The sequence below is a fragment of the Sciurus vulgaris genome (assembly GCF_902686455.1).
Source record: "Sciurus vulgaris genome assembly, chromosome: 11".
In the NCBI taxonomy this organism is placed as follows: domain Eukaryota; kingdom Metazoa; phylum Chordata; class Mammalia; order Rodentia; family Sciuridae; genus Sciurus; species Sciurus vulgaris.
The window spans coordinates 20,305,050-20,327,442 of record NC_136472.1 but is presented as its reverse complement, the minus strand read 5'-3'; the positions used below and the strand labels follow the sequence as shown (position 1 = coordinate 20,327,442).

At 36.6% G+C, this 22,393-nt stretch overlaps 1 protein-coding gene across 1 annotated transcript; it reads left to right on the top strand.

The window, feature by feature from the left end:
* Positions 1 to 20,964: 20,964 nt before the first annotated feature.
* On the top strand, positions 20,965 to 21,609 carry LOC306639732 (olfactory receptor 4C15-like; the record flags this gene model as incomplete). Its single annotated transcript, XM_079103497.1, has 1 exon — positions 20,965 to 21,609. The coding sequence occupies one exon, from the start codon at positions 20,965 to 20,967 to the stop codon at positions 21,607 to 21,609; it is 645 nt and encodes a 214-aa protein (XP_078959623.1).
* Positions 21,610 to 22,393: the final 784 nt, after the last annotated feature.

The window sequence follows — 22,393 nt, the reverse complement described above, 5'->3', positions numbered from 1 at the left end:
TTCCCAAATGTTGAACCAATGTTACATCCCTGGGATACAATGCACTTGATTGTGGTGCACTATCTTTTTAATATATTTTTGTATGGAATTTGCTAAGATTTTGGTGAGAATTTTTGCATCAATGTTCATTAAGGATATTGGCTTGAAATTTTCTTTCCTAGATGTGTCTCTGTCTGGTTTAGGTATCCGGGTGATATTGGCTTCATAGAATGAGTTTGGGAGGGTTCCCTCCTCTACTATTTCATGAAATCCTTTGAGAAGAATTGAGAAGAATTGGAATGAACTCTCTTTAAAGGTCTTGTAGAACTCAGCTGAGAACCGATCTGGTCCCAGACTTTTCTTTGTTGGTAGGCTTTTGGTGACTTCTTCTATTTCATTTCTTGAAATTCTTCTATTTAAATTGTGTATTGACTTTTTGAGATTGGCTTATCTCACTTAGCATGATATTCTCCAATTTCATACATTTGCCTGCAAATGCCATAATTTTATCATTCTTTATGGCTGAGTAATATTCCATTGTATATATATACCACAGCTTCTTTATCCACTCATCAATTGAAGGGCATCTAGGTTGGTTCCACAGTCTGGCTATTGTGAATTGAGCAGCTATGAACATTGATGTGGCTGTATCTCTGTAGTATGCTGATTTTAAGTCCTTTGGGTATAGGCCAAGGAGTGGGATAGCTGGGTCAAATGGAGGGTCCATTCCAAGTTTTCTAAGGAATCTCCACACTGCTTTCCAGAGTGGCTGCACTAATTTGCAGTCCCACCAGCAATGTATGAGTGTACCTTTCTCCCCACATCCTCGCCAACACATGTTGCTGCTCGTATTCTTGATAATCGCCATTCTAATTGGGGTGAGATGGAATCTTAGGGTGGTTTTGATTTACATTTCTCTTATTACTAGAGATGTTGAACATTTTTCCATATGTTTGTTGATTGCTTGTAGATCTTCTTCTGTGAAGTGTGTATTCATTTCCTTGGCCCATTTGTCAACTGGATTATTTGAATTCTTGGAGTAGAGTTTTTTGAGTTCTTTATAGATTCTGCAGATTAGTGCTCTATCTGAAGTATGATTGGCAAAGATATTCTCCCACTCTATAGGCTCTTTCTTCACATTGCTGATAGTTTCCTTTGCTGAGAGAAAGCTTTTTAGTTTGAATCTATCCCAGTTGTTGATTCTTGCTTTTATTTCTTGTGATATGGGAGTCCTGTTAAGGAAGTCTGGTCCTAAGCCAACATGTTGAAGATCTGGACCTACTTTTTCTTCTATAATCTGCAGGGTCTCTGGTCTGATCCCGAGGTCCTTAATCCATTTTGAGTTTAGTTTGGTGCATGGTGAGAGATATGGGTTTATGGTTTCATTCTGTTGCATATGGATTTCCAATTCTCCCAGCACCATTTGTTGAAGAGGCTATCTTTTCTCCATTGCATATTTTTGGCCCCTTTGTCTAGTATGAGAAAATCGTATTTATTTGGGTTTGTGTCCATGTCCTCTATTCTGTACCATTGATCTACCTTTCTATTTTGGTACCAATACCACGCTACCGTTTTTGTTACTATTGCTTTGTAGTAGGATGATGACACATAATGGGGGGAGGGAAGGATTAGTGTTAGGGTTAGAGTTAGGGTTAGGGAGGGGGGCAGGTATGGAGGAAGGAAGCACTGTATAGAAGGAAAAGAGGGGTGAGAGGGGTGGGGGGGAAGGGAAAAAATAACAGAATGAATCAAACAACATTACTCTATGTAAATTTATGATTACACAAATGGTATGCCTTTATGCCATGTACAGAGAAACAACATGTATACCATTTGTTTACAATAAAAAATAAATAAATAAAAAATAGAAAAATTTAAAAAAAATAAATAAATTGTGTATTGATGCCATCCAGCAGAGTCAATTTGGCGTGGGACAAATGAGTAGTGAGGCTCTTGAATTCAGATCTGTTTATTGTAGATTTAGGAAACCCGGGAACAAGAACCTCAAACCTGGAACCCCAGTGCTTGAGGAGATCCAGCTTTTATCCCCTCCAGGAGGTGAAAGGGTAGGGCTGATGCCAATTATGCAAAGATTAGGCAAGGAGCTAGTCGTCAATCACTGTGAAGGTCAAAACGAGCAGGCTTGATCAAGAGCACTCGGGAACACCTGTGCACGTGTTGTGTGCATTGACTTAATTGAATAAGGCCAAGGACAAATCACCTGAGTGTGCTTATGTTAATTAACCTCCTCACTGCCCATGTGACCAGAACAATTTCTGGCTGGCTGCCAGGCGCCATCTTGGCATAGTCCCCATGGCATAGCCCCCAAGAGCGTATGTCGTCCTGGTTCAGTTTAGGTAATTCATATGTCTCTAGAAACCTGCTGATGTCTTCAAGATTTTCTATTTTGTTGGAGTATAGATTTTCAAAATAGCTTCTAATTATGTTTTGTATTTCAATCGTGTCTGTGTGATATTTCCTTGTTCATTCCGAATTTTAGTAATTTGGGTTTTCTCTCTCATTCTCTTTGTTAGTATGGCTAAGGGTTTATCAATTTTGTTTATTTTTTTTTAAAGAATCAACTATTTTGTCAATTTTTTCAATTGTTTCTTTTGTTTCAATTTCATCGATTTCTGCTCTGATTTTAACTATTTTCTGTCTTCTACTACTTTTCATGTTGCTGTGTTCTTCTTTTTCTAGGACTTTGAGCTGTAGTGATAGGTCATTAATTTGTTGATTTTTTTCTTCTTTCATTGAATGCAGTCCATAAAACAAATTTTCCTCTAAGTACTGCTTTCATAGTGTCCCAGTGATTTTGATATGATGTTTCCTTTTTCTAATTTACCTCTAAGAATTTTTTAATTTCCTTCCTGATGTCTTCAGTTATCCATTCATCATAAAATAGCATATTATTTAATCTCCAGGTGTTGGAGTAGTTTCTGTTTTTTATTCTTTCATTTATTTCTAATTTCAATCCATTATGATCTGAAAAAAATATGAGGTAGTATCTCTATCTTTCTTGTCCTTGCTAACATTAGCTTTGTGGCATAGAATATGGTCTATATTAGAGAAGGATCCATGTGCTGCTGAGAAGAAAGTGTATCTGCTCTTTGTTGGACAGTATATTCTATAAATGTCTGTTAAGTCTAAATTATTGATTGTTATTGAGGTCTGTGGATTTTTTGTTCAATTTTTGTTTGGAGGAAATGTCCAGTGGTGAGAGAGGTGTGTTAAAATGACCTAGTATTATTGTGTTGTGGTCTATTTGATTTCTGGCATTGAGAAGGATTTGTTTGACATACATGGATGAGCCACTGTTTAGGGCATAGATATTTATGATAGTTATGTCTTGCTGATTTATGCTTCCCTTAAGCAGTATGAAATGTCCTTCTTTATCCCTTCTGACTACCTTTGGCTTGAAGTCCACATTATCTGAAATGAGGATGGATACTCCGGCTTTTTGCTGTGTCCATGTGCATGTTATGTTTTTTTCCCATCCTTTCACCTTTAGTCTCTGGGAATCTCTTTCTACGAGATGAATCTCTTGCAGGCAGCATATTGTTGGATCATTTTTTTTTTAATCCAATCTGCCAGTCTATGTCTTTTGATTGATGAGGTCAGGCCATTAACATTCAGTTTATTATTGAGATATGATTTGTATTCCCAATCATTTGGCTCATTTTTTTTTTTTTTTTGACACAACTTGGTTTCTCCTTTATTTGGCTGTTCCTTTAGGGTACTTCCTCCCTTTCCTGATTTGTATTGTTGTTTTCATCTCTTCCTCATGGAATATTTTGCTGAGAATGTTCTGTAATGCCAGCTTTCTTTTTGTAAAGTTTTTTAGCTTTTGTTTGTCATGGAAGGATTTTATTTCATCGTCAAATCTGAAGGTAAGTTTTGCTGGGTATAAGATTCTTGGTTGGCATATGGTTTCTTTCAGGGCTTGAAAAATGTTGTTCTAGGCCCTTCTAGCTTTTAGGTTCTGGATTGAAAAATTTACTGTTATCCTATTGGATTCACCCTAAATGTAATTTGATTCTTTTCTTTCTCAGCCTTTAATACTCTGTCTTTATTTTGTATGTTAGGTATTTTCATTATAATGTGCCTTGGCGTAGTTCTGTTGTAATTTTGTGTATTTGGAGTCCTAAACCTCTTGCACTTGATTTTCCATTTTATTCTTCAGATTTGGGAAATTTTCTGATATTATTTCATTGAATAGATTGTTCATTCCTTTGTTTCTCTAAGCCTTCCTCAATTCCAATAATTCTTAAATTTGAACTTTTCATGATATTCCATAATTCTTGTAGATTCTGTTCGTGATTTCTTACCATCTTCTCTGTTTGGTCAACTTTGTTTTCAAGATTAAATATTTTTTCTTCAATATCTGAGGTTCTGTCTTCCAGGTGTTTTATCCTATTGGTTATGCTTTCTATGGAGTTTTCAACTTGGTTTATTGTTTCCTTCATTTCAAGGATTTCTGTTTGTTTGTTTGTTTGTTTTTTTCTCTAACTCTTTATTGTAATGATCTTTTGCTTCCTGTATCTGCTCTTTTAACTGTTAATTGGTGCGATCATTCAATGCCTGCATTTCCTCTTTCATTTCATCCTTCAATGCCTGCATTTGGTCTTTCATCTCCCCATTTGCTTCCCTGATTGTTTTAGTTATGTACATTCTGAACTCCCTTTCTGACATTTCTTCTGCCATGCTGTCATTGGATTTTATTGATGTAACATCTAGATTTGTTTGGGACATTTTCTTCCCTTGTTTTATCATATTGCTCAGGTAACTACTCCTCTAATAGTGAAACTCTGGGATATTGCAGATATTCTATATTGACTAATATTGTCTCTGTAGATTTCTAGTAGCTCACCTCTTAGCCTTCAGTAGCCTGAAGTCTTGGAGGAACTTGATAATGCGGTGGTCCACTAGGAAGTTGCCCCTCTAGGGGTGGTGGCCTTCAGGTGGGGTATATTCCCTATCAGTGGGCAAAGGCACCTCCACTTGTTTATTGATGGTCAGCCAAAGGGGGACAAGACTGCAGACTGAGGCACGTCTGATCTGGGCCTGTGTCTCTTGTTTTACTGCCCTGGTGCAAAAGCCTCACCCAGTGGGGCAGATTAACCCATTGGGGAAGTTTTGCGGGGCTGCTCTCCTCTGAGCAGTTCCCTTCAGTCCAGAACTACCACTTGGACTGGGAAACCTTCCTCTGTGATGTTTCCAGGGTTCTTGACTTACTGCCTCGCCTGGGGAGCCTGTCCCTGTGAGGGACTCCCTCTTTGAGCAGCCCTCCTGTGCTACATTCCCTGGGGATCAGAGCTACTGCCTGGGCCTCGGACCCTCACTCTGCGTTGAAACCTCTCTCTTTGCGGCCCTCCTCTGCAATGATCCTGGTTGACTGGATTCATGGCTCCAGCGGGGGAATCTCAGCGGTCCACTTTACTCCATGAAGTTCCCTGCATTTTGGGACTACTGCCCCATCCGAGGACCCTGACCAGTGGGAGAGAGTCAGCAGGTGGCTCTGAGTTAGTCCCTAGTCTCTCAATACCTCTTCTTGACTCCTGGGTCTTGCCAAATGTCCTCTAGCCTCCTGTAGGTGTCTCAGGAAGGGAGCTGCCCTTCCAATGATGATGGCCACACCCTCAGAAACAATTTGAAATGCCTGCCCCAGCCTATAAAGAAGCCTTGGGCTAGCTCTGTGATGCAGGCAGGCTGGCTCCTCTGCTGGCTTGCTCGGAGATAGCCACAGACCTTGGTGTGATGGTCAGGCGAGGTCGCTCAGTGATGGCATCTGTGCTTGGCCTGGTGGTTGGGTGGTTTGGATGCTGGTCGCCTAGATCCACAAGGGAGGCAGGTTGGGTGCCCACCTGTTACCTCCGTGGTGCAGGCGACCTGGCTTACCTGCCAGCTCGCTCTGGGACTGCAACTGACCTAAATTCTATTTTTAACAACCCTAGTCTTCCCAAGTTTAGGTTCCCTCCCATTTTTCTTTTTTTTTTGAAAAAATTTGTGGAAGGATGACAAAAGTATCTTAGAATTTAGAAACAGATACTTATTCAAAGTATTTCAATTGATAAGAAATTTTTACTTAGTTCATTAATCTCAGTGATGCTGGAGGAAAACCAACCTGAACTCAGGAGGGGCCTTTAGAAGAACATTAGTGGAACTTTGATTGCAGGTTTCCTGTTTGCTGAAATCTTGTTCTTTAAGGTGGGTCCATTACCATTTCTACAGGTTTAGTCATTCTTGAATTTCATGACAGGTAGACCCTGATGGCCCAGAGCTGTCTGCCTAAGGCGAGTTCCTCTTCAGTCAGTGCCACCTCATATCAATCAACTTTGGAGAGCAATGGGAGGCAGATTTCATGTGAGACTCAACAATGAGTATTTCTTATTCAAGTACAATCAAATGGAATTGACATATGTATGGCATAACCAAAAAAACAGGATCAACTGTGAATGTAGCGAGCAGACTCCTCCCAGAGTTAAAGAGGAAGTTCAGAGACACCAGAGATAAATAGAAACTTTAAAAAAAGAAAATATTTCAATTTATTTGGTATTTTAATTTTTGTGGTTTTATGTTCCCAAGTTAAAACACACTTATTTCAACAAGTATCAATAAGGAGATCATTCAAATTTATACAATTTATATGTCAGTCTCACAGTGAAGGCTGGTTGATATGAGGTTGCAATGTGGTTTCTGGAATAAATGTATTTACAGTAATATTGTTCAGTTTTTCCTAGCCCATCAACACTAATAAAACACCTATTATTTATGGTGGGAAAAGTACTAAATATTTCTATTTTTTTCCTTTGCCATACCCAAAGTAAAAGAGTTAGTGATAATACTTTTCTTCTCCAGAATAAATGTGGTAGGAGATAGATAAGATTTCACTGCTATTATAAATCCATGAGGAACTGAGAATTAGGGTCTAAATTTTCACCTGGACAATGTGAGAGCCCTGCAGCAGACCAGGTGTGTGACAAAGGTTTAGACATACCAGCACACCTGTCTTTTACCTCTCCCTTTCTCTCTATCATCTGTCTTTTCTTATCATAGAGATATCATGTCCTTCCCAGGTACACAGAGATACATTCATCCCTACAGACTCTAAACAGTCATTCACCTCCAAGAACTAGCTCAAGAAATGAGATCTGCTCTAATTGGCTCAGTTACTTTACCAAACTTTGAAATAGTATAAAATGATACATTATTCTGCACTGTTTTCAGTGACCACCCGATTCCTCTCTGATTCATCATAAACTTGAAATAGACCAAATGTTTTCACTTTAATCCTAAACCCCTCATTGTGTACTCTGGTAATGATACCTCGTTAAAGAAAACAAAACATTCAGCAGAGGCATAAACAAATGCTGCAAGACGTCTATCTAAGGTTTCAATCCTTTCTAATTTACTTAAGAGAATTTTGCATAAGCATCTTTACAACAGTTATTTCTTTAGTTTTGTATTCTATTTCATGGTGATTTTGTCCAGGTGTGGTAAAATTCATTCCAATGTGTTTACTCTTGGCCATGTAACAGTTGTTTACAGTAATCAACTTATAGTTAATATAGTTATCAAAATAATTTTCAGAAACACAATGCCAATATAAAATGTGAATATTTTTAAAAAACTAGATACCAGAAGGAAGATGATAGTTGATTTCAAGTTTAAATAATGAAATTAATTATGAAGTATATTGTGTTACATCACAGGTCCGATAAAATCATGATTTGGCTCAATACCTTATAGTGTTCCCCAATCCCAAAATTCAGTTTATTTCTACCATGGATCTCTTCCCATCCTTGCTTTGTGGCTTTTTCCTTATTTCACTATCCAATTATCCTGCCTTGTCTTGCTTTCAATGAAAATAACATTTTTTTTTTTCTTTTGGCTCTGAATCCTCCCATAGTAACTTAATATTCCTATGTCTTCCTTACTGTCAATTTCAAATAGGCCTAGGGCATGCTGGTCAGGCTGACTCATCCTGAAGTTTGCATCCATGGTAAGTGGTATGTGTTCTGAACATGGTAGTGGTATTCTTGATGGTCTGTGGTCTCTTGGATTTAGGTTGTCTGCACCTGGAATGTTGCAGTGTGAGGCTTTGCCATGGTGGGGCAGGGTGTAAGAGATCCTTGTTGTATAAAAAGAGTTTGGATTTTTGTTCTGGAATGTTTCTCTGTGCTAAACTCTCCTATTTTAGGTTTAAGCACACAAATAGAACTGGTATCATTTTGTTTCACGAAACACGGTAAAATAGAAAAAATAGAAGATGTTGAAGTGTAAATGAAAGAAGGCTGTTCTTAAAGGTAGAATATTCATGTAAAGACTCTCCAGAGAAGCAAATATTTTAGTGTGGTCCCACCAAAAAGGGGCCTGAAGTGCTGCATTCCCTTTTCCCTTCATTTTTTTAAAATTTTGATTCATTGTACAGAAATGGGTACAACTTTCATTTCTCTGGTTGTGCACGAAGTAGAGTCACACCATTTGCATAATACACATGTATATAGGGTAATGATGTTTATCTCACTCTATTATCTTTCCTTCACCCTATCCCCTCCCCACCCCTCATTTTCTTCTACACAATCCATCCTTCCTCCATCCTTGCCTCCCCCCTTTATGTATCCTCATCCACTTATCAGAGAAATCATTCGACCTTTGGTATTTTGGAATTGGCTTATTTTACTTAGCATGATATTCTCCAACTCCACTCATTTATCTGAATGTGTCATAATTTTATTCTTCTTTATGACTGAATAATATTCCATTGTGTATATACAAGCTTCAGTTTTAAAAACTGGGTCCTTTTCATTCAACAAAACTATCAGATGGTATCAGGAGCATCAGGATGATATGGCTGTAGACTCAAGAGAACTGTCATACTTTTTTTCAAATAAAATGAAAAGTGAAATTTATTTTAATCTCCAGAAATTGTGCTTTATTTTTAAAGTCATAGAATTTCAATATCAATTTCTGAGAGAAAAAAAATAACACAACAATTTAAATGATATAAAAATTTCTGTGTACAGAAATGTGTCTCTTTAACAAGCACATGCCCCAGTCTGAGTACTGCACACCTTGTCCAGGTAGATTGAAGTTGCCTTGTCCCAAATCTCAGTCATGAATTTAAAAAGTGCCCTGGCATCTTGTCCTACTTTTATAATCAGGCCCTATATTCCATCCCCATGCACAGTGTTCCATTCCTGAGCATCAAGGAAAGTGATGAATCTTCACACGGAAACCCAAGAGAAGTTAAAAAATGGGCTGTGTGTCTTTTACTTGGTGGTAGACACAAAGTTTTATAAACACCTGAGCAGTTGAAAAAACACACAAAATTTCTCATGCAAATATGCTTATGGAAAATTTCCAAGCCTCGGAAGAACTGAGAAGCATTTCTCTAGGTTCATAACCTTTCAGGGAGGCCTCTTTAAATCCCAGTAGGAAACCAAGGAGGAAACCTGCTTCTTCCTTTTTCCTTTCCTAAAACCATGTTCAAGACCACAATTGTGGACCACTGAGAACATTCTCCACCTTGACTGCCAGAGAGGCTCTGCCACCCCGTTGTACATGTACAAGGAAGAATCGGAAAACTTTTCACATTCTGCCCACCACTGAATGGAATTTCCTCCACAAAGAATAGGGGGTGACAATCATTAGAATTTTCAGGGAATCAGTATGGGGTAAGATTTATAATTCACATTTCCGCATTTTCATAGAGATTTCAAATAGTGAAGCAGTATGTAAAAGTGTGTGTTTGTGTTGAGGTCAGGGTACTAAGTTTAAAGTCATGCCTTGGCCTATCCATAACTGTGCATATTGGACAAATTAGCCATTGTGGCTCTCAGAGTCCTTATCTTTAATGGACCTTATTTTACTGAGCTCAGTCATAGTGAAATGGAATAAATAATACATGTGGAGCCTCAGGCAGCACTTGATAAAAACTAAGTACCCAGAAATAACAACAGCTATTTGAATGATTCAAATATTTCTTTCAGTCAGGATATGGTGGTGGGGAGAATCTCTTCCTTCAAGTATAATAAAATTAGACCTACCATTTAGATTTTCATCTTCAAGGTAAAGCCAAATACTTTATACAGTTTACAACTTCATATTTTTGTCCTCGTTCTCCTACAGCAATTTTTTATTTTGAATAAAATTTCATTTATCATTTATCCTCTAATATTCTCCCAATCTGCTGGTTTAAGATCAAAAAGTGGAATTTTCTGAGGCTGTATGTAATACACTGAACTTGAACCATGGTAAATCCAAGTACTGCTGTTCACAATTATTGATGTAGAATGTAGCCTTTGCTATTTCCACAACTACAATCCCACAAGTAGCACAGGAAAGAATATTAAATGTAAGAAAGAAGGACTCAAGCCACAGAGTCCAGTCTTCTAACAATGACCATTTAATTTTCCTTCAGTGCATTAGGGGTTGTAAACCCCTAGCAGTAGAAACAATGATGGCAAAAAGAAAAAATGGCTTAAAATGTGTTAAGAATCCCTTAGAATTGGGCTTAAAGAGATGTTCTTAAGACAGAGTTTTTCACTTTTGAAAAAGCAGGACAATATTTTCATCTTTGTTTGCATATGACCAGAAAGTGGAATATATTATGTGTCAGCACAAACATATTTTCACTTACTGCTCAGCCATAGAAAGCTGCCAACAAAACAAATAGATATAAGTTAATGCATGAAACATAACATATGCTCTGACTAAAATCCTTAGTAAGTTAGGTCTTACTCACCTGCAGCAATATATATCAAATTGTCCAAGCATATGCAAAAAGGCCATCCCTACATGGTCCTGATGTGTTTGTAATAAAGCAAAAAATTTTAATTTTTTCTTTAAAAAATTTTGTATTTTTTGTGAATTGGATGAAAACAAAAATGTTTAGTAAATGTTTTCTAAACCTAAAAAGAAAATGCTTTAGTTTCCCTCCTCAGAATTGTTCAGGAAAATCTAAGGGCCTGAATTTCTGAACTGCTTTGGTACTACTTGACAAGACTTAGTCTCTTTTTTAAAATGAGCTAAATTACTGAGATAAGAGGGTTCATGCACTCATAAGAAAGGTCAAATGTGGAAACAAAGAAATGGCTTTCCTTCAAATTTCAAAAATATTAAGTGTATAAATAATGAGATATTTGGGGATATCTTGAAGACAGAAAGGGCACTGAAATCTGAAAAGAAAATATGTCTCAATGCCCACAAAATGAATAAGCTTAGCTAGATAGACAAGGAATAAATATTTTATAGGTGAATAAAATTTTTGAATAAAAACATGGTTAAGTAATTTAACATAAAAAGTAATTACAGACAGGATTTTAATTCATTTTTTTAAATTTGCAATATCAATCCTTACTTAGTAAAATGGATGAAATGTGACTGATGTGCAGGTTTATGTATATATACCTGCATCTGAAATTTACAACTTGAATATAGTTACAAAACACTACTTATAATGAAAACTTCACTACTAACCCCTTTTCCAGTAGTGAATGTTACGTGTACTTTAAGTTGAAACAGAAATTCTATTATTTTCAGAAAAATTGGTGATAGAGTTAGTTTTGTTGCTAAAATGAATGGAAAGCAAACAGTGGGCAATGTGGGCACGAAGGGAAACAGTGTGCAATGTGGGTAGTGGGACTCAGTGAGGTAAACTTCCCAAGGTCACTCACTGCTCTGGAGATGGCCCAGTGTCCACACAGTCCATGCTCCCAGGGGGCCCTGAAAAATTTCAAGTACAGCTCCACCATATTCAATAGTATGGCAAATCAAGAAAGAAAAGATCACAGAGTATCCAAGGAGAAAAATAGTCAGAATAAACTGCTGCTTGTAAGACAATCAGTTTAAAATTGATATAAAAATTAATGCATAAGGACAGGGAGGGTTCTGTGCATGGTATGACTTTTTATGGAAACTTAACAATAGTTAAACATTTTTGATGTAGATTATCTGTTATTTTAACCAGTTATTTCCTCCTACACAAGTCAATCTCCCTTAAATTCACCTTCTTTTGCTGAACTCCAGATGGTGAAAAATTTGGTATTGTATGTTTAAACTTATGATCAATTTTAAAGTTGTTAAAATCATAATGAGATATATTGCAATTTAAGAGTTTTTTAAAAATTATTTTTATCAATTTTGTTCCTTCCAGATATATTATATTTAACTAATTAATGCAAACAAGCTATTGGAAATGTTCTTGATTTTTCTCATTTAACCTATTGTAAAAGTGCTTCACCTATTTTTAAACACCTTTGATGCATCCTATGGTGTTATCATATGCTTAATATGTACCTATTTGATTGCATAAACATCTTTCTGTAATTGAATACGTTAGATATGTTTCCTTTTTCTCCATCACACACAGCACTGCACCACTTTCCACTGTAAAACTTCCTCTCCTCATTTCACTTTCAGAATAATCATTTAGGGTTGAGGTTGCTAGTATAATATTACTAACATATTTATGATTCTTAAATTATTCTCAAATATGTTTTACAAAAGAATTAAATGAGTGAACCTGTTTCATTGCTATCTTAAGAGTATAACAAAATACTGTGATTTTATAAGGATGAATTTTTAGAGTAATTCAACTTCATTTTCTTTGTGTATATAGGCAGTGCTTAAAAAACTGCTGCTACCAATTTTCTGTCTCATCCTTTTTTTTATTTTATCTGTTCTCTCAAAGAACATTTTTTTTATTAAAAATCATAAATTGACATAGGGCAATGTTGTTTGATTCATTCTGTTCTTTCTTTCCCTTCCTCCCCACCCCTCCCACCACACTTTTCCCTCTATACAGTCCTTCCTTCCTACCCCCATTATATGTCCTCATCCACTTATCAGCGAGATCATGCGTCATTTAATTTTTTGAGATTGGCTTATCTCACTTAGCATGATATCCTCCAATTTCATCCATTTGCCTGCAAATGCCATAATTTTATCATTCTTCATGGCAGAATAATAATCCATTGTATATATATGCCACAGTTTCTTTATCCATTCATCAACTGAAGGGCATCTAGGTTGGTTCCACAATCTGGCTACAGTGAATTGAGCAGCTATGAACATTGATGTGGCTGTATCTCTGTAGTATGCTGATTTTAAGTCCTTTGGGTATAGGCCAAAGAGTGGGATAGCTGGGTCAAATTCCTCCAAGCTTTCTGAGGAATCTCCATAGTGCTTTCCAGAGTGGCTGCACTATTTTGCAACCCAACCAGCAATGTATGAGTGTACCTTTTTCCCCACATCCTCACCAACACCTATTGTTGCTTGTGTTCTTGATAATCGCCATTCTAATTGGGGTGAGATGAAATCTTAGGGTAGTTTTGATTTGCATTTCTCTTATTACTAGAGATGTTGAACATTTTTTCATATGTCTGTTGATAGCTTGTACATCTTCTTCTGTGAAGTGTCTGTTCATTTCCTTAGCCCATTTGTTGATTGGGTTATTTGCATTCTTGGTGTAGAGTTTTTTGAGTTCTTTATAGATTCTGGAGATTAGTGCTCTATCTGAAGTATGAGTGGCAAAGATATTCTCCCACTCTGTAGGCTCTCCCTTCGCTTTACTGATAGTTTCCTTTGCTGAGAGAAAGCTTTTTAGTTTGAATCTATCCCAGTTGTTGATTCTTGCTTTTATTTCTTGGGCTATGGGAGTTCTGTTAAGGAAGTCTGATGTTAAGCCTATAAGTTGAAGGGTTGGACCTACTTTTTTTTCTATAAGATGCAGGGTCTCTAGTCTGATTCCAAAGTCCTTGATCCATTTCGAGTTGAGTTTTGTGCAGGGTGAGACATAGGGGTTTAATTTCATTCTGTTGCATATGGGTTTCCAGTTTTCTCAGCACAATTTGTTGAAGAGGCTATCTTTTCTCCATTGCATATTTTTGGCCCCTTTGTCTAGTATGAGGAAATTGTATTTATTTGGGTTTGTGTCCATGTCCTCTTTTCTGTACCATTGATCTACCTGTCTATTTTGGTACCGATACCATGCCGTTTTTGTTGCTATTGCTTTTTTTGTAATAGAGTTGAAGATCTGGTATTGCAATATCCCTTGCTTCGCTCTTTCTACTGAGGATTGCTTTAGCTATTCTGGGTTTCTTATTCTTCCAGATGAATTTCATAATTGCTTGCTCTATTTCTGTAAGGTACATCATTGGGATTTTAATTGGAATTGCATTGAATCCTGTATAGCACTTTTGGTAGTATGGCCATTTTGACAATATTAATTCTGCCTATCCAAGAACATGGGAGATTTTTCCATCTTCTAAGGTTTTCTTTAATTTCTTTCTTAGTGTCCTATAGATCTCATTATAGAGGTCTTTCACCTCTTTGTGAGATTGATTCCCAAGTATTTTATTTTTTTCGATGCTATTGTGAATGGGGTAGTTTTCCTAATTTCTCTTTCTGAAGATTCATCACTTACGTATAAAAATGCATTGGATTTATGAGCATTGATCTTGTAACCTGCTACTTTACTGAATTCACTTATGAGTTCTAAGAGTTTTCTGGTGGAATTTCCAGGTTCTTCTAAGTATATAATCATGTCATTAGCGAATAGGGATAGTTTGAGTTCTTCTTTTCCAATTCATATCCCTTTATTTTCTTTGGTTTGTCTAATTGCTCTGACTAGAGTCTCAAGAACGATATTGAATAGGAGTGGTGAAAGAGGGCATCCCTGCCTTGTTCCAGTTTTTAGGGGTAATGCTTTCAGGTTTTCACCATTTAGAATGATAATGGCCATGGGCTTAGTGTAGATGGCCTTTACAATATTAAGGAATGATCCCACTACCCCAATTTTTTCTAGTGTTTTGAGCATGAAGGGATGCTGTATTTTATTGAATGCTTTTTCTGCATCTATTGAAATAATCATGTGATTCATAACTTTTAATCTGTTGATATAATGAATGACATTTATTGATTTCTGGATCTTGAGCCAAACTTGAATCCGTGGGTTAAAACCCACTTGATCGTGGTGCACTATCTTTTTAATATATTTTTGTATGCGATTTTCTAAAATTTTATTGAGAATTTTTGCGTCAATGTTCATTAAGAATATTGGTATGAACTTTTCTTTCCTCAATGTGTCTCTGTCTGGTTTAGGTATCAGGGTGATATTGGCTTCATAGAATGAGTTTGGGAGGGTTCCCTCCTCTTCTATTTCATGGAATACTTTGAGAAGTATTGGAATGAGTTCGTCTTTGAAGCTTTTGTAGAACTCGGCTGAGAACCCATCTGGTCCCGGACTTTTCTTTGTTGGTAGGCGTTTTATGACCTCTTCTATTTCATTGCTTGAAATTGATTTATTTAAGTTGTGTATGTCCTCCTCGTTCAGTTTAGGTAATTCATATGTCTCTAGAAACTTGTTGATGTCTTCCAGGTTTTCTGTTTTGTTGGAGTATAGATTTTCAAAATAGCTTCTAATTATGTTTTGTATTTCACTCGTGTCTGTTGTGATATTTCCTTGTTCATTCTGAATTTTAGTAATTTGAGTTTTCTCCCTCTTTCTCTTTGTTAGTGTGGCTAAAGGTTTATCAATTTTGTTTAGTATTTCAAAGAACCAACTATTTATTTTGTTAATTTTTCCGATTGTTTTTTTTGTTTCAATTTCATTGATTTCGGCTCTGATTTTAACTATTTCCTGTCTTCTACTACTTTTGGTGTTGGTCTGCTCTTCTTTTTCTAGGGCTTTGAGCTGTAGTATTAAGTCGTTTATTTGTTGATATCTACTTCTTTTGTTGAATGCGCCCCATGAAATAAATGTTCCTCTAAGTACTGCTTTATAGTATCCCAGAGGTTTTGATATGATGTGTTTTTGTTCTCGTTTACTTCTAAGAATTTTTTAATTTCCCTCCTTATGTCTTCTGTTATCCATTCGTCATATAATAGTGTATAATTTAATCTCCAAGTATTGGAGAAGTTTCTGTTTTTTATTAAGTCATTTATTTCTAATTTCAATCCATTATGATCTGATAGAGTACAAGGTAGTATCTCTATCTTCTTGTATTTTAACAGTAGCTTTGTGGCATAAAACATGGTCTATTTTAGAGAAGGATCCATGTGCTGCTGAGAAGAAAGTGCATTCCTTCTTTGTTGGATGCTATATTCTACATAAGTCAGTTAAGTCTAAATTGTTGATTGTGTTATTGAAATCTATGGTTTCTTTATTCAATTTTTGTTTGTATGATCTATCCAGCGGTGAGAGAGGTGTGTTAAAATTGCCTAGTATTATTGTGTTGTGGTCTATTTGATTTCTGGAATTGAGAAAGATTTGTTTGATGTACATGGATGAGCCAATGTTCAGGGCATAGATATTTATGATTGTTTTGTCTTGCTGATTTATGCTTCCCTTAAGCAGTATGTAATGTCCTTCTTTATCCCTTCTGACTAGTTTTGGCTTGAAGTCCACATTATCTGAAATGAGGATGGATACTCCAGCTTTTTTGCTGTGTCAGTGTGCATGGTATGTTTTTTCCCATCCTTTCACCTTTAGTCTATGGGTATCTCTTTCTATGAGATGAGTCTCTTGCAGGCAGCATATTGTTGGATTTTTCTTTTTAATACAATCTGCCAGTCTATATCTTTTGATTGATGTGTTCAGGCCATTACGATTCAGGGTTATTATTGTGATAGGATTTGTATTGCCAGTCATTTGACTCATTTTTGTTTTTTTGACATGATTTGGTTTCTCCTTTATTTGGCTATTCATTTAGGCTAGTTCCTCCCATTGCTGATTTGCATTGTTGTTTTTCATCTCTTCCTCATGGAATATTTTGCTGAGAATATTCTGTAATGCCATCTTTCTTTTTGTAAATTCCTTTAGCTTTTGTTTATCATGGAAGGATCTTATTTCATCGTCAAATCTGAAAGTAAGTTTTGCTGGATATAAGATTCTTGGTTGGCATCTGTTTTCTTTCAGGGCTTGGTAAATGTTGTTCCAGGCCCTTCTAGCTTTTAGGGTCTGGATTGAAAAATCTGCTGATATTCTTTTTTTTTCCCCCGAATGTAATTTGATTCTTTTCTCTCGCGGCCTTTAAAATTCTGTCTTTATTTTTATATTAGGTATTTTCATAATAATGTGCCTTGGTGTGGGTCTGTTGTAATTTTGTATATTTGGAGTCCTATAAGCCTCTTGTACTTGGTTTTCCATTTCATTCCTCAGATTTGGGAATTTTCTGATATTATTTCATTGAATAGATTGTTCATTAGTTCTTAAATTTGGCCTTTTCATGATATCCCATAATTCTTGTAGATTCTGTTCATGATTTCTTACCATCTTCTCTGTTTGGTCAACTTTGTTTTCAAGATTAAATATTTTTTCTTCAATATCTGAGGTTCTGTCTTCCAGGTGTTCTATCCTATTGGTTATGCTTTTTATGGAGTTTTCAACTTGGTTTATTGTTTCCTTCATTTCAAGGATTTCTGTTTTTTTTTTTTTTCAGTATCTCTAACTCTTTATTGAAATGATATCTTGCTTCCTGTATTTGCTCTTGTAACTGTTGATTGGTGCGATCATTTAATGCCTGCATTTGCTCTTTCATCTCCTCCTTCAATGCCTGCATTTGCTCTTTCATCTCCTCATTTGCTTCCCTGATTGTTTTAGTTATGTACATTCTTAACTCCCTTTCGGACATTTCTTCTGCTGTGCTGTCATTGAATTTTATTGATATAGTATCTAGGTTTGTTTGGGACATTTTCTTCCCTTGTTTTCTCATATTGGTCAGATGTCAGTGGGAGTCTTTGATATTGCAGATTCCCTCTGTTTGCTCTTAGTGTCCCTGTAGATTTCCAGTATATCACCTTCTAGCCTTCAGTAGCCTGAAGTCTTTGAGTATCTTGATAATGCAGTACTTCTGAAGAAAGCTGTCCCTAGCCTGCTACTGGTTCCAGGGCTTGGAGCTGGCTCTGTGTGGAATGGCTCTCACTGCGGTGTCTGCTCCGAGAAGCTGGCCCTGTGGGAGTAGCCAACTGCTGGATTGCCCAGGGCTGTCTGGAGAAGACTCTAGCTTCCCTACCCTACTCTAATAAGTTGCCCGAATCCGGGCCTGCTGCCAGGGCCAAGCTTCACCAGGTGGGAGAGACTCACCCAGTGGTTCTATTTTAGTCCGAGTCTCTCAATGCCTCCCCTTCTTGAATCCTGGGTTATGGAGCGACTGGAGATGCAGTCACCCTCTAGTCCGCCATCTTGGATCGCCTCATCCTTTTAATTTATACTTAAAAAACATTATTTATAAGCAACTAATTCTTTGGTGTCAGGCAGTTGAAGTCTTCTCTATTTTAGACTCCTGGAAGTATTAATGTTGGTTTCTTCAGTGACACATGACTACCAAATACTTCCCTGGAATTGATAGTTTTCCAATACCAAACACTGAAAGAATTTTAAAATTATATTTTGTTAAAGTAAGTCCAGTTAAACAGAAAATTGATAACATTGTACTATTATAGTAACATCCTGTGTACTATTCACTTTCCCCTAATAATGTCACCATTAATTAGCATAGAAATATTTATCAGTTATATGAAATGATAATGACTACTAACTTACTCTTTACTAAACATTAGATTATATTTGGCTAACTTTTTACTATTTTTTTTCTGTTCTAGAATTCAACCCAAAATAATCAATTGCTTTTAAGATAATTACCTTACAAAAAAATTAAAAGGATACACTTTGTGAGCAACACCATCAGCTCACTATATTCTCCACTGTCAATGTTCTGACACCAACTTGTCAAATGTCTTTAATTGATAAAATGAGAGGTTATTTCTTTTATATTTAATGAATATTTAAAATTTAAAATTAAATTATTTTTAAAATACCCTTAAAAAAGTAAGTGAAAGGGCAAGATTCATTTAATTATTAGATTAACATCAAACCTGTCTTCCTTTAACCCTCCTGCTCCACTTGGTTTCTTTTCACAATGAATGTATCTGAGACAGGAGTGAATGCATGTGGGGCTGAGGGCCACAATGATGTACTCAAGGTCTGTCAAATATATTTAAAGGTGTTGTACAATTAAACAGGTTATTTCTTCTTTGCTATTCATTAAAGAATATATTTTTTCATCATAAAATAGATTGGATGAGTAACATACTTATCAGGCTTGGTCATGTGAGGTGGGATTTAGGAATAAGCATGCTGCCATATGTGCTCTGGGTCAGGGGCTGTAGCAGTTCTCAGCACATCTCACCCTCCCCTGGTCCCTGTCTGCAGCAAGGTTCCCACATGTAGGGTCTAGTCTGATCACCACAGGAGTCCTATTGATAGACATTCTAACTAAACTCACATGGAAGTGTTAACTGAGGGTTACAGAATTTTAACTGTTTTAAGTAACCTTATGGAGTAACTGGATGACTCATGGAAATGTTTTCAGTGGAAAACTCAACTGGCTTTTCCTGGAGTACTTAATAACTATAATTAGTAAGAGCCTATTATCATAAGCAACATTTTCAAGCTTCCAAATATGACCCTCAACATGAACTTGGGAGATGAATGTGTAAGCTAAATAAGAATATATTGGGTAGTTTCACTTGATCAGATCCAGTCACATTGTGTAAATTATTGAAAAATGACTAATAGAGTCTGAAGACTCTGGTCTATGGCAGTTGCCTATTTGTATACATGAGCGATTGGTCATCATCTTCTCATTCATCATCATTTTATACTTCCTCCATTAAGATGCTCCTTCACTAATGAACAAAGAATCAGAAGCTTTAATGATTCAGGTGGATGAAATCCCTAGGAAGATATCCCCAACCCTGAGGACCTTGATAGAAAAGAGAAATCCCTACTCCTTTCCTGAGGGATCCAGTGGAAAGGATTTGGGTGTGGTGACAAATGTTCTGTGTAACATTCTAGAGCAAACATCTGGTGTTTGTCTGAACTTATCCTCCTGAAGCATGAATTTTCTGTCAATGAAATAAGGATATAAATCCTTCAGGGTTCACTAGGCAGTGAGTGTTATATAAATGCTCCCCTTTCTTTATTTCATTTATTCACTATTTCAACATTCAGAGGTAGGCATTATTGTTTTCATGAGGTTCTCTTCCAATGACCATTAGGTAATTAAAAAGAAAAACCTTAACATTTATTGCAGTTTTATGTGTTGTCTGTCACTTGGTACTTTCTCACAGATACTTCATTTTGAAAAAGAAGAAATTGAATCATATAAAACAAATTCAATTTAAAGAAAGTTGAGGAGTAGCCATGCTTTAAAACTTTTGCTTATTTTACATATCATTTCTTCTTGTAGGAATGAGGGTCTCCAACTCAGAGATGACTTGCTGGTCACCCCTACCTCCTCCTGTGACCATGGCAGAAATGTATAATACAGCTACAGTCCTCCTCTCCTCATTATGGGGCTGAAGTAAAGAATGCTTCCCTATGATCCACTTAGGAAAGTCACTAGTAAATCATCAAAGCTGTCTTTGGAGATTAAAATCTATTATTTATTTTTTTTACCAGAGATGGATGATTTTATTCATCTTTATAGAAGCTCTAATAATTCAAAGGTAATGAATACTGTATCTTCAGTTCTGACTGATGTCTATCTCCTATTCTCAATAAATGTTTAAATTTGTGTTTGGAATGACAAAATAGTTGATGACTCTAAAACTATAAACTAGTCTGAAGCAAATCTTTATCATAATTACAAACTTCAAAAATTGTAGTATGTTTGCCCTTTTTGTGGAAATCATACATAACCAAAGCTTCATAACTGAATTTGTCCTTTTGGGGTTCTCACAGAATCCTACTGTTCAGAAAATAGTATTTGCTGTATTTTTGTTGGTCTACATGGCAACTATTGGGGATAACATGTCAATTGTAGTAACCACTGTTTGTAGTCTTGCACTGCTGGGCTCCCCCATGCACTTCTTCTTGGCATGCTTATCATTTCTGGAGGCCTGTTTGTCCTCTGCTTACACAACAAAAATGATTGTGGATTCACTGTAAAGAGGAAAACCATCTCTTATACAGGATGCATGATTCAACTTTTTGCTGAGCACTTCCTTGGTGGCACAAAGATGGTTACCCTGACAGTCATGGCCTATGACTGCTATGTGGCCATTTGCAAGCCCTTGCACTACTCTTCCATCATGAACTGGAGGCTCTGTGGCATTCTGGTGGGGGTGGCCTGGACAGGGGGCTTCTTGCGTTCCATTATAGTGGTTCTTTTCACTTACCAGCTGCCCTTTTGTGGCCCTAATGTCATCGATCATTTCATGTGTGACTTGTACCCATTACTGGAGCTGGCCTGCACTGATACTCACATCCTAGGTCTTTTGATGGTTGCTACTAGTGAATTTATGTGCATTATAATCTTCTGCTTGTTGCTTGTTTCCTATGGTGTCATCTTGTTCTCCCTGAGGACACACAGTGCTGGAGGGAGGAGGAAAGCTCTGTCCACCTGTGGATCTCACATTGCTATTGTGGTTTTGTTCTTTGTACCGTGTATTTTTATAAATGCAAGGCCTCCTGTCTTTCCTTTTGACAAAGTGGTAGAAATGTTTTATACCATCCTCACTCTCTTGCTCAATCCTTTGATTTATACTTTTAGAAACAAGGAAGTGAAAAATGCTCTAAGGAAAATGTGGAAGAGATTGGCATTATTTTCTGATGAAAAATAAGATATTAGAATTTATTTCTCTTGTATTGTGTTTATATTGTTCTGTTTTATTTCCCCTTGTTATAGCTTCACATATGTAAGTCATTTTAGATATTTTTAAAAACTCATTAATTGGATACTTTCCATCTTCTGTGTTTTACCTCATTTTAATTCCCTTCCCTTCCCTCATTTTTTCTCTTAGAATTTGTTCTTCTTTCTCTCCTTCCTCCTTCTTACGTTCCTTCCAATGTTCTCTATATCTTAATATTAATTTTACTGCCCTTAATTCCTAGCTTTTCTGCCTATTGTACATTATTACTCTCCCTTTCTTTACTTTGGTTAGTGAAGATGTAGAGATCATTTTCAAGTTTTATTAAAAGTAGGTGTTCTGATTTAAATATGAAGTATCCCGCAATAGCTGATGTGTGAGATGTGCAAGAATGTTCAGGGGTGAAATGATTGGGATATGAGATCCCCGATCCAATCAGCAAATTAATCCTGTGATATGAATTAACTAGGTGACTACTGTAGTCAGGAAGGGTGTCAGTGCAATAAGTAGGTCCCTGGTAGCATGATTTTGGTGGTCATATTTTGTACCAAACACTTCCACAATGTCTTTTGCTTCACCTTAGGCTACGCCTAAGCTCTGGCGTAGACTGACCGTAGACTCAACCTCAGAAAACCTGAGACAAAATAAGGTCAGTTTCCTCATATACATTGTTCTTATCAAGCCTTTTGGTCACAGCAACAGAGCTAACTAAAAAGGAAATAGGGTTGTTGCTGTGACTAACCCGACTATGTGGTTC